This window comes from Pongo pygmaeus, chromosome 5 (assembly GCF_028885625.2).
Source record: "Pongo pygmaeus isolate AG05252 chromosome 5, NHGRI_mPonPyg2-v2.0_pri, whole genome shotgun sequence".
NCBI lineage: Eukaryota > Metazoa > Chordata > Mammalia > Primates > Hominidae > Pongo > Pongo pygmaeus.
This window is the reverse complement of record NC_072378.2, coordinates 34780205-34791554: the sequence shown is the minus strand read 5'-3', so window position 1 is coordinate 34791554 and position 11350 is coordinate 34780205. Positions and strand designations below refer to the sequence as shown.

Below are 11350 nucleotides of genomic sequence, written 5' to 3'. Positions count from 1 at the left end.
GCTGGGATTACAGGCGCCCGCCAACATGCCTGGCTAATTTTTGTATTTTTTTTTTTTTTAGTAGAAATCAGATTTCGCCATGTTGGCCAGGCTAGTCTCGAACGCCTGACCTCAGGTGATCCACCCGCCTCGGGCTCCCAAAGTGCTGGGATTATAGGCCTGAGCCACTGCGCCCGGCCCCACTTTCCTTTCTTTCTTTTTAGACGGAGTGTCGCTCTGTCGCCCAAGCTCTGGAGTGCAGTGGAGTGATCTCCGCTCACTGCAACCTCCGCATACCGGGTTCACGCGATTCTCCTGCCTCAGCCTCCTAAGTAGCTGGAATTACAGGCGCACGCCAACACGCCTGGCTAATTTTTTTGTATTTTTAGTAGAGATGGGGTTTCACTATGTTGGCCAGCTGGTCTTGAACTCCTGACCTCAGGTGAACCGCCCACCTCGGCCTCCCAAAGTGCTGGGATTACAGGCTTGAACTGCCGCGCCCAGCCTCTTTTTTTTTTTTTTAAATAGAGCCAGGGTCTTGCTCTGTCACCCAGGCTGGACTGCAGGGGCACGAACCCGGCTCACTGCACCCTCCACTTTCCGGGCTCAAGCGATCCTCCCGCCTCAGCCTCCTGAATAACTGGGACTACAAGTGTGCACCACCACAGTCAGTTAATCAAAAAAAAAAAAAAAAAAATTGTAGAGATGAAGTCTCACCGTTGCCCAGGCTGGTCTGGACCTCCTGGGCTCAAGCAATTCTCCTGCCTCAGCCTCCCAAAATGCTGAGTCAATTTTTCTTTTTTTGAGACAGAGTCTCACTGTCGCCCAGGCTGGAGTGCAGTGGCATGATCTCGGCTCACTGCAACCTCCACCTCCCGGGCTCAAGTGCTTCTCCTGCCCCAGCCTCCCGAGTAGCTGGGACTACAGGCGCCCGCCACCACGCCGGCTAATTTTTTTTTGTATTTTTAGTACAGACAGGGTTTCACCATATTGGCGAGGCTGGTCTCGAACCCCTAACCTTGTGATCTGCCCGCCTCGGCCTCCCAAAGTGCTGGGATTATAGGCGTGAGCCACTGTCCCCGGCCTCTGTTTTTTTATTTAAAAAAAAAAAAGTCTACTTGTGTGAGTGCATATGAGTTTGGAAAAGTGTATACCACAATGTTAATAGCGATTCTCTTTGGTTGACGGGATTATGTTTTTAGTCTTTTATCGTCATCTGATTTGTATGTTCTCTCTCTTTTCTTGCTCCAAGAGCATATATCACTTGCATAATAAATTTTGGGAGGGAAAAAAAGAAGAAGCGTTTCTAAAACGACGGCCCAAAATAAGTGACCCTGTACTGATAGAGCACGCAAGCTCAGAAGTTCCCGGAGACGGTTTCCTAGTGTGTGCGGTGAGTCCCTCGGGCGGTCAGGCTCTGCGGTCAGATCCGCCAGTCCTTCAGGCACCGCCGAGGCCACCCCAGGCTCCGCGCGGGTCCTGGCGGGGGGCGGGCCCACGCCAGCCCGGAAGAGACGTAGCACCGCGCATGCTCTTTCCTTTCCAGCCCCGGCCCCGAACCCTGTAGCCGCTGAGGTGAGTTTCTGTGGAGTTCGAGTTCCATCGGCTCCCATCCGGGCTATCCTGCCGCCTTAGCGGCTGCTTCTCCCCAGGATGCGGGCAGGGGGCCTCTCTCCCACTCTCCACACACCGATTTCTGAGTAGCGACAGGGGCTGGAGGCTTATTTTATGGGGTAGGGGGCCGCTGGTAGGCGAAGATTGTCCGAGGGAGAGGGGGAGGATGAAGCCAGTGCGTGGCGGAGACCTGCCAGGTGAGACTAGGGAGACGGTGTCCCACGGACACGCTTTTTTCTTGGGAACAGGTCTCCCCCGACTGCCTCCTTGCCTGGCACTGGAGCTCTAGTTTGGGAGAGAAGTGGTAGGTAGGAGACGAGGGTGCGAAGGCCTTAGCTCTTCGGTTTGGGGTCTGCCGCCTTCAAGAAGCGGGGGCTTTACGCCTCCGGGCCTTCCCTGCGTACTTTATGGTACAGTCGCTGATGGTCTCCAGCTGCTCCCGATAATGCAGGGTTTGCTCCTCTCCCCCCCATTGACCTTTGTAATTGATGAGAACTTAAGGAAGTTTGGCGCGAATGTGCACCACTATCCTGGTTTTAACATACTGGCACCTTTTTCACCTGAATTGTTTTTGGGGGTGGGGACTGACTGAGCTGGCCTCTGCCGAATCTGTTTTGTGGAGTTGAGTCTTCCCACCAGCATGTTGTCTACGGTTTTGTGTGGGTCACTTTAAAATCAAGAACTTGATTACCGGGCCCCGGCCTCGTTACTCAGAAGTGCTCTTGACAGTCGGCTCCTTCGTGCAGATGTTGATGCCTAAGAAGAACCGGATTGCCATTTATGAACTCCTTTTTAAGGAGGGAGTCATGGTGGCCAAGAAGGATGTCCACATGCCTAAGCACCCGGAGCTGGCAGACAAGAATGTGCCCAACCTTCATGTCATGAAGGCCATGCAGGTAGGAGGGTGAGGAGGAAGACCGGGATGGGATGGAATGGGATGGAATGGGATGGAGGGATCTTCCCCTAACGTTCAAGGCAAGTTCAAAAAGGGAGGTCAGGACTGCCAGGGCTGCTTGCTAACTTGAAGGGCTGGCTGGGACTGGAGACTTGCTTAGGATGATCCAAGCTTCTACTTAGGCCTTAACAGTAGTTTTCTGCCTTACAGTCTCTCAAGTCCCGAGGCTACGTGAAGGAACAGTTTGCCTGGAGACATTTCTACTGGTACCTTACCAATGAGGGTATCCAATATCTCCGCGATTACCTTCATCTGCCCCCGGAGATTGTGCCTGCCACCCTACGCCGTAGCCGTCCAGAGACTGGCAGGCCTCGGCCTAAAGGTATGGTTCCCAAACAAATGCCTTCAGCTATTTGAAGATAGTTTCTTTTGTGTAAGGGACAAAAGCATTCTTAGCTGATGTCAGCTTTAGAGGGCTCTGGCCTGCAGGCATTGGGTCAAGTGCTAGAACCTTTGTCCCCTGGCTTGGGACTTGGAATAGAACTAGACTCAGTTCTTCAGGCCATCCATGAGATGGCCTTAAGCACAGATAGTCTGTCACTTTCTTCACCCAAACCTGTACAAACATCCAGACACATGTAGTATAGAACATTGAGTAACTTTTCCAGCAGAGTGCGTTGTACTATTCCCGAGAAGTCCAAAGCAAAGCCATTTACCACCTTGAAAGAAACAAGAGTGTTGTAGTTTTCTTGCCAACAGAAGAAAAAATTAGAAACTGGATTGGAGAATGGATGGTGTATACCACGATGTGAAAGGATATGCACACATGTGTGGTGCGAGGAGAATTTTCTGATTCTTGAGATCATTGCTGGCTCACAGTTGCGCTTTTTTTTTTTTTTTTTTGAGACAGAGTCTTGCTCAGTTGCACAGCCTGGAGTGCAGTGGTAAGCCACCGTGCTTGGCCTGTATTTTGTCTAGGTTATGGTTCTTTGTTACAAAACTTTGTAGGAGCTGCAGAGAGCATAGGTTGAGGTGACAAAATGCGCAGATTCCTAAACGTGATCATCAGAGGGCCCAGGTTCCCCTGGAGAGTTACTTTATGGAGCTCAGGAATTTGTTATGAAAGCTCCCCAAGGGATTCTGGTGATTAGGTAGCCATAATTTTTTGAGACAGAGTCTCACTGTTGCCAAGGCTGGAGTGCAATGGTACGATCTCAGCTTACTGCAACTTCCACCTCTGAGGTTCAATCAATTCTGTCTCAGCCTCCCAAGACTGGGATTATAGGTGCCCAGAGCTATGCCCAGCTAATTTTTGTATTTTTAGTGGAGATGGGGTTTCACTCTGTTGGCCAGGCAGGGCTCGAACTCCTGACCTCAGGTGATCCACCCACCTCAGCCTCCCAAAGTGCTGGGATTACAGGCGTTAGTCACCGCGCCCAGCCCATAATACGTCTTTTTAGCAAAAGTTCTCTACTACATCTTGGAATCTCCTGGGGGAAAAAAATACCAGTGCCTATCTGTGCTTGATATATTCTGATTTAGTTGAGCCTGACATTTGTTTTAGCCACTCATTACATGATTAATTTATTTCTGCTCTAAAAGGAGTTCATTCTGCCTGAGTGCAGTGACTCATTCCTGTAATCCCAGCCCTTTGGGAGGCCAAGGCAGGAAGACTACTTGAGTCCAGGAGTTTGAGACCAGCTAAGGCAGTATATAGTGAGACTCCGTCTACAAAAAAATAGATTAGCCAGGCATGGTGGTGCACACCTGTGGTTGAGCCCAGGAACTCCAGGCTGCAGTGAGCTGTGATTGTGGCCGTTGCACTCAGCCTGAGCAACAAAGCAAGACACTGTGTCAAAAAAAAAAGGCACAGTTCATATTCTAATCATATGGACTCCGGGTAAGTTCCAAGGTAACTGGCTAGAGAAAATACTTGATTAAACTGTTACTTATTTGTTTGTTTGTTTATTTATATTCTGTCACCTAGGCTGGAGTGCAGTGGCGCGATCCTAATTGACTGCAAGCTCTGCCTCCCAGGTTCAAGTGATTCTCCTGCCTCAGCTTCTTGGTAGCTGGGATCACAGGCGTGCACCACCACGCCCGGCTAATTTTTGTAATTTTAGTAGAGGCAGGGTTTTACCATGTTGGCCAGGCTGTTCTTGAACTCCTGGCCTCAAGTGATCAACCTGCCTTGGCCTGCCAAAATGCTGGGATTACAGGTGTCAGCCACTGCACCTGGCCATTTATGATAATTTTAAGGTAGCTCTTAAAGTTTGTGCCTTAGGGTGTGGTGGCTCACACCTGTAATCCCAGCACTTTGGGAGGCCAAGGCGGGAGGATCACATGAGACCAGGAGTACAAGACCAGCCTGTCTAACATGGTGAAACCCTGTCTCTACTAAAGATACCAACCAAAAAAAATTAGCCTGGGCGTGGTGGCTCACGCCTATAATCCCATCACTTTGGAAGGCCAAGGCGGGTGGGTCACTTGAGGTCAGGAGTTGGAGACCAGCCTGGCCAACAGGTTGAAACCCCCTTTCTACTAAAAATACAAAACGTAGCCAGGCGTGGTGGCACGTGCATGTAATCCCACCTACTGGGGAGGCTGGGGTGAGAACTGCTTGAACCCAGGAGGCAGAGGTTGCAGTGAACCAAGATCGCGCCACCGCACTCCAACCTGGGCGACAGAGTGAGACTCCGTCTCAAAAAAAGGTAATAAATTAAGTTTCTGCCATAATAGATATCTGATAGCCTAACAGGTATGTGAAGAAGCCCAAGAGGAACTAAATGATTCTTGGTAACCCCTAGATGATGTACTTAATATTGGAGTTGGGACTTTCGGCTTAGGGTGCTTCCTTTTCCGTTTGCGTAGACTGAGTTTTCCACTTAACGTGGGTCAGGTTCAAACGTTTGGCTGTTCAGATGTTCATAGAAATAGCTGGATACCTAGATTGGTCCAATAATTGGAAAATGGTTTTATGTTGAAACAAAATGGAAGCCTTTTTTCAGATTTGCATCCAAGATTGTCAATAAGTTTCTATGGAGAAATAATTATTTCTAGCTGACATTGTAGGTTTAAGGAGTTCCTGTCCCCATTAACCCATCTTAACCAAGTGGGTTGCTGAGTGACAACAGGAGAGCAATGCCAGTTTTCTTGGCTTTAAGGGACGGAGTTCTCATACTGCCCTGTGTTCACAGTGTGGTTTGATTTACATAGGTCTGGAGGGTGAGCGACCTGCGAGACTCACAAGAGGGGAAGCTGACAGAGATACCTACAGACGGAGTGCTGTGCCACGTGAGTAAATGCATCACCAGTATTAGGGGTGTTGGGGTGAAATGTCTGGATTCTCACAGCTGGCTCTGGCTGGGTGGGGCTCAGCCCTTGATGATGACAAAATGACCAGGAAAGATTCCTGGTTTCACTCTGCAGAGCATCAGAACAGCTGGAGTCCTTTGTGCTTCTTTCCTTATGCAGTGATTTCATAGATGAGAATTAGGAGGAGGCCGGGATTTTTTAAAAAACAAAACTCAGGCCGGGCTCAGTGGCTCATGCCTGTAATCCCAGCACTTTGGTGGGGGGTCGAAGTGGGCAGATTACTTGAGGTCAGGAGTTCGAGACCAGCCTGGCCAACATGACGAAACCCTGTCTCTACTAAAAATACAAAAATTAGGGCGGTGTGGTGGTGGGTGTCTGTAGTCCCAGCTGCTTAGGGGGCTGAGGCATGAGAATTGCTTGAACCTGGGAGGCAGAGGCCGCAGTGAGCCGAGATCATGCCATTGTATTAGATCTATGGCTCACATTGGGCACAAGGATAGGAGGAGGAAAGCAAATGCCAATAACAAATACGGTTTCAGTAATCGATAAAGTTGTCACTCCAGCCTGGGTGACAGAGCAAGACTCTGTCTCAAAAAAATAAAAATAAAAAACTCTTCGGTAAAATGTGGAGCCTTTGTTAGTATTTTTGCAAAGGAATAATAGGATTCAACTTTTTTGTTTGTTTCGTTTTTGAGACAGTCTCACTCTGTCACCCAGGCTGGAGTGCAGTGGCCAGATCTTAGCTCACTGCAAGCTCTGCCTCCTGGGTTCACGCCACTCTTCTGCCTCAGCCTCCCGAGTAGCTGGGACTACAGGCGCCCGCCACCATGCCAGGCTAATTTTTTTTGTATTAGTAGAGATGGGGTTTCACCGTGTTAGCCAGGATGGTCTGGATCTCCTGATCTTGTGATCCGCCCGCCTTAGCCTCCCAAAGTGCTGGGATTACAGAAGTGAGCCACCGTGCCCACCCGGATAAAGTCACTCATTGTTGATTGTGATACAAAAGCAAGGTGTACAAGAAGAGTTTTTACTAACTTCTACCACTCTTAGCTTCCTTCTGTCATCTTCTGGAGAAGTGACCACTTGAACTGAGTACCATACAGGGTAGTAGAAGGAATGAATTTCTCCAGCTCTTGGTTCAGAGGAAGTTGGTGATACTGGAAGTTTAACGATTATGGGCCAGGCATAGTGGCTCATGCCTGTAATCCCAGCACTTTGGGAGGCCGAGGCAGGTGGATCACTTGAGGTCAGGAGTTCAAGACCAGCCTGGCCAGCATGGTAAAACCCTATCTCTACTTTAAAAATTAGCTGGGCATGGTGGTGTGTGCCTGCCTGTAATAATCTCAGCTACTCGGGAGGCTGAGGCGGAAGAATTGCTTGAACCTGGGAGGCGGAGGTTGCAGTGAGCTGAGATCATGCCACTGCATTCTACCCTGGGCAACAGCAAGACCCTGTCTCAAAAAAAAAATTGAACGATTACTGAAACCATATTCGTTACTGGCGTTTGCTTTCCTCCCCCTGTTCTTGTGCCCCATGTGAGCCATAGATCTAATACAAAATTTCCTGGTAGCCACACTTGAAAAAGCAAGTGGAAACAGGTTGTTTGAGTACTAATGTCTTTTATTTAATCAAATATTTGTAAAAGTGAGTTGGGAATGGTGGTATGTGCCTATAGTCCCAGCTACTTGGAAGGCCAAGGCAAGAGGATTGTTTTGAGCCCAGGAGTTTGAGATACAGCGAGCTATGATCTTGTTGCTACATTCCAGCCTGGGCGACAGAGTGAGACCCCCCCAACTCAAATAGATCAGGGCTGGGCACGGTGGCCCACTCCTGTAATCCCAGCACTTTGGGAGGCCGAGGCGGGCAGATCACCTGAGGTCAGGAGTTTGAGACCAGCCTGGCCAACATGGTGAAACCCCGTCTCTACTTAAAATGCAAAAAATTAGCTGGGCCTGGTGGTATGCACATGTAGTTCCAGCTACTCGGGAGGATGAGGCCGGAGAATCGCTCGAACCCAGGAGGCGGAGGTTGCAGTGAGCCGAGATTGCACCATTGCACTCCAGCCTCAGAGACAAGAGTGAGACTTCATCTCAAAAAAAATAAATAAATAAGTAAATAAATATAAATAAATCAGTTTAAAAAATATCTAAACGTGTTAATTTAACATGTAATCAGTATAAACAGTAATGAAATATTTTACATTCTTTTTTTCTTAAGTCTTTGTAATTGGCTGGGTGCAGTGGCTCACACCTGTAATTCCAGCACTTAGGGAGGCCGAGGCAGGCAGATCACTTGAGCTCAGGAGTTTTAGAGCAGCCTGGGCAGCATGGCAGAACCCATCTCTACAAAATATATAAAAATTAGGGCTGGGCGCGGTGGCTCGTTCCTGTAATCCCAGCACTTTGGGAGGCCGAGGCAGGTGGATCACTTGAGGTCGGGAGTTTGAGACCAGCCTGGAGAAACCAAATGAAGAAACCCCATCTCTACTAAAAATACAAAAACAATTAGCCATGCATGGTGGCGCATGCCCGTAATCCCAGCTACTCGGGAGGCTGAGGCAGGAGAATCGCTTGAACCTGGGAGGTGGAGGTTGCAGTGAGCCGAGATCACTCCATTGCACCCTAACCTGGGCAACAAGAGCGAAATTCAGTCTCAAACAAACAAAAAATATAAAAATTAGCTGTCTGTAGTCCCAGCTGAGGTGGGAGGATCTCTTGAGCCCATGAGGCAGAGGTTGTAGTGAGCTGAGATCGTACCACTGCACTCCACCCTGGGTGACAGAATAAGACCCTGTCTCAAATAAGTAAAAGAAAACTGGTGAATTTCGCACACGTCTCCATTTGAACTGTGACTGGGATATAGGACCGGGCAGCATCTTGTCTGCTTTTCTCCCATGGTGGTAATTAAGGCTTTTGTGGGCCCTTCCCTTTACATGTTAGTTCTTCCGTAATTACACTCCCTTTGTTATCTAGATGCTGCTCTGAAGTGGGTAAGTCAGTCAGTGTGATAGGAAGTAGGAATCCTTTGGGAGGATTTATAGTTTGGGCTGTGAGTATTGAAGGGTGACATAAGGAAGGCTGAGAAGAGTGCCCCAAGAGAGACAAAGGTGGCTCAGAAGGTATTCCCCACCACTGGTGTAATTTGCTTATATTTAATGGAGTGGTACGTGGCTTTTCCTGCAAGATTGGAGTTGGTGAGTTGTCTTCCCTTGTTCTATAGTAGATTAGATCATATGATGATTCTAAATCGATGTTTCACTTTCTAGCTGGTGCTGACAAGAAAGCCGAGGCTGGGGCTGGGTCAGCAACCGAATTCCAGTTTGTGAGTATCTTCCTATTTGTTTTCCATGAGCCATCACTTGTTCTGGCCTCAGTCTGGTTGCTCTGCAAGTTGTGGGGATGTCATATAGTATGGGTGGGTCCTGTCAACCTGTTCCCTCCTCCCACTTTTTTCCAATTCCAAATTTTACATTGAGTTGTAGCATGTAAACTTTTGTAAATACATAAATTACTGAAATGAGTCTCAGAAATCAGTACATGTGGCCTACTAGTGTTTTCTGTTTCATTAATGCTTGACATTGAGCTAAACACTGGAAGGTGGGTGGGCTTAAGAACCAAGATGGTATGAAATCAAATCCTCCATCTTTTTTCAGTTGATGTAATGTTAGGTAGGTTCCCCTCTGCCTCAGTTTCCCCATCTATAAAATAGAGGTGATAATTACAGCTACCAAGGTAGTTGTGAGATTAGTTAATCCAGGCATAGTACTGGCATATCACTTTTGTCCTATGGCAGGTCCTCATAGCACATGATTGCGCTCAGATAATGTCATTTATAAAAAGGAAGCATGTACAGTAGAAACGGTCCAATCCTGGGCTGAATGCTTTCATATAGGAGTATGTATGAACACACTCTGGGTGAGTGGCCATACTCCCACTTTACCAATGAAGAAATGGGCCTAAATGTTAGATATGGCCCCACATCCAGTAAGGGGCAGTGCTGGGATTTATAGCCTGTACTCAGCTCTCTCCCAGCTGTTTACATTTGGGGGCCTCTGGAGTTATAATGAGGCCTGAAAGTTAGCAAAACCTCGAAAGATCAAACCTGAGTGCTGCTCATGCTAATGTGATGTGCTTTCTCTTACAGAGAGGCGGATTTGGTCGTGGACGTGGTCAGCCACCTCAGTAAAGTTGGAGAGGATTCTTTTGCATTGAATAAACTTACAGCCAAAAAACCTTAATCTGGTGTCCATTTTGTTTGCATTGTGCAGCCTGAACAGGAACAGTTTAAGCGTCAGAATGTAAATGGGGCAGTACAGGCTTGGTCTGGGGAGTTGTCATTGTTCTGGGTGACACCGGCTGCTGCTGTACTTGGCTTTGGCGTGTGCCTTGCTTTCTCTAGCCAGCGCCTCTCTGCAGAGTGGTGTCCCATATGGTGCTGCAGTTGGAAAACTGGGTCCCTTCTCTAGACCAGCCATGCTGCCTCAGCTCAGCGTGGTGGGAAAGTTGCTGGTTGGCCTGGAGTCGTGATTTGTGCTTGCTGTCAGGAACTATAAGAAGTACTGGGGAGGGAGGGTGAAAGGTAACGACCAAGGAAATAGTGTACTTGGAATCCTTCAATTTATGGGGAAGAAGCACAGGAATGGTGTTTAGGCCAACATTACTAATCTAAGTCTTCAAGGCTCAGCGTTTGTTGACAAGAATCAAGAGAGAAAACAAGAATGCACAAAAACTGCTGTTCACAGTGGCTAACGCCTGTAGTCCTAGCTACTCAGGAGCCTGAGGCAGGATTGCTCAAGGCTAGGAGTTTGAGACCAGCCTGGGCAACATAGCAAGACCCTGTCTCAAAAAAGGACCAAAACATTTGAAAGTCATCTGAAATCTTTTTTTTTTTTTTTTTGAGATGAAGTCTAGCTCTTACTTAGGCTGGAGTGCAATGGCGCGATCTCAGCTCATCGCAACCTCCGCCTCCCAGGTTCGAGCAATTCTGCCTCAACCTTCCGAGTAGCTGGGATTACGGGCATCTGCCACCACGACCGGCTAATTTTGTACTTTTAGTACAGATGGGGTTTCCCCATGTTGGTCAGGCTGGTCTTGAACTCCTGACCTCAGGTGATTCGCCCACCTTGGCCTTCCAAAGTGCCGGGATTACAGGTGTGAGCCACCATGCCCGACCAACATTTTTATGTCTTAATAGGGGATAAATACTGGGAAGTAGGAGTTTTGCTGTCCAGGGTTCCTTTAAGGAAGGAATGAATTGTTTTCCTTGGACTCCGAGTGGTGATCCGTCATCTTAAGGCATGACTAAATGGACTAGAGGTGTGTATACAGTTTTCCGGTGATCAAGTGTGATCTTACCATGGGTACAGGAAAGGGACTGCAAACATACCTGGCACAATGCCAGAAGGGAACCTTGGCATAGCCCAGTGAGAGCTGTGACAATCCTGTGGACTTTTGCTGGGCAGGACACCAACCTTGGCTTGCAGATCAGTCACCATGACTATCTGCTTGCAGTAAATACAAGTTACTGGGATGGAGGTGGTTAAAGCAT

At 48.3% G+C, this 11350-nt stretch overlaps 1 protein-coding gene across 3 annotated transcripts; it reads left to right on the top strand.

The window, feature by feature from the left end:
* The first annotated feature begins 1412 nt into the window (after positions 1-1412).
* Positions 1413-10040, top strand: RPS10 (ribosomal protein S10). Of its 3 annotated transcripts, none has more exons than XM_054490175.2 (6): positions 1414-1554; positions 2340-2489; positions 2699-2870; positions 5705-5782; positions 9069-9124; positions 9947-10040. In XM_054490175.2, the coding sequence occupies exons 2-6, from the start codon at positions 2340-2342 to the stop codon at positions 9986-9988; spliced, it is 498 nt and encodes a 165-aa protein (XP_054346150.1). In that variant the 5' UTR covers positions 1414-1554; the 3' UTR covers positions 9989-10040. The 3 variants fall into 3 exon arrangements, with proteins under 3 accessions (XP_063522210.1, XP_054346150.1, XP_063522211.1); XM_063666141.1 differs by lacking the exon at positions 1414-1554 and adding an exon at positions 1628-1790; XM_063666140.1 differs by having other exon boundaries at positions 1413-1554; positions 9069-10040.
* The last annotated feature ends 1310 nt before the right edge of the window (positions 10041-11350 follow it).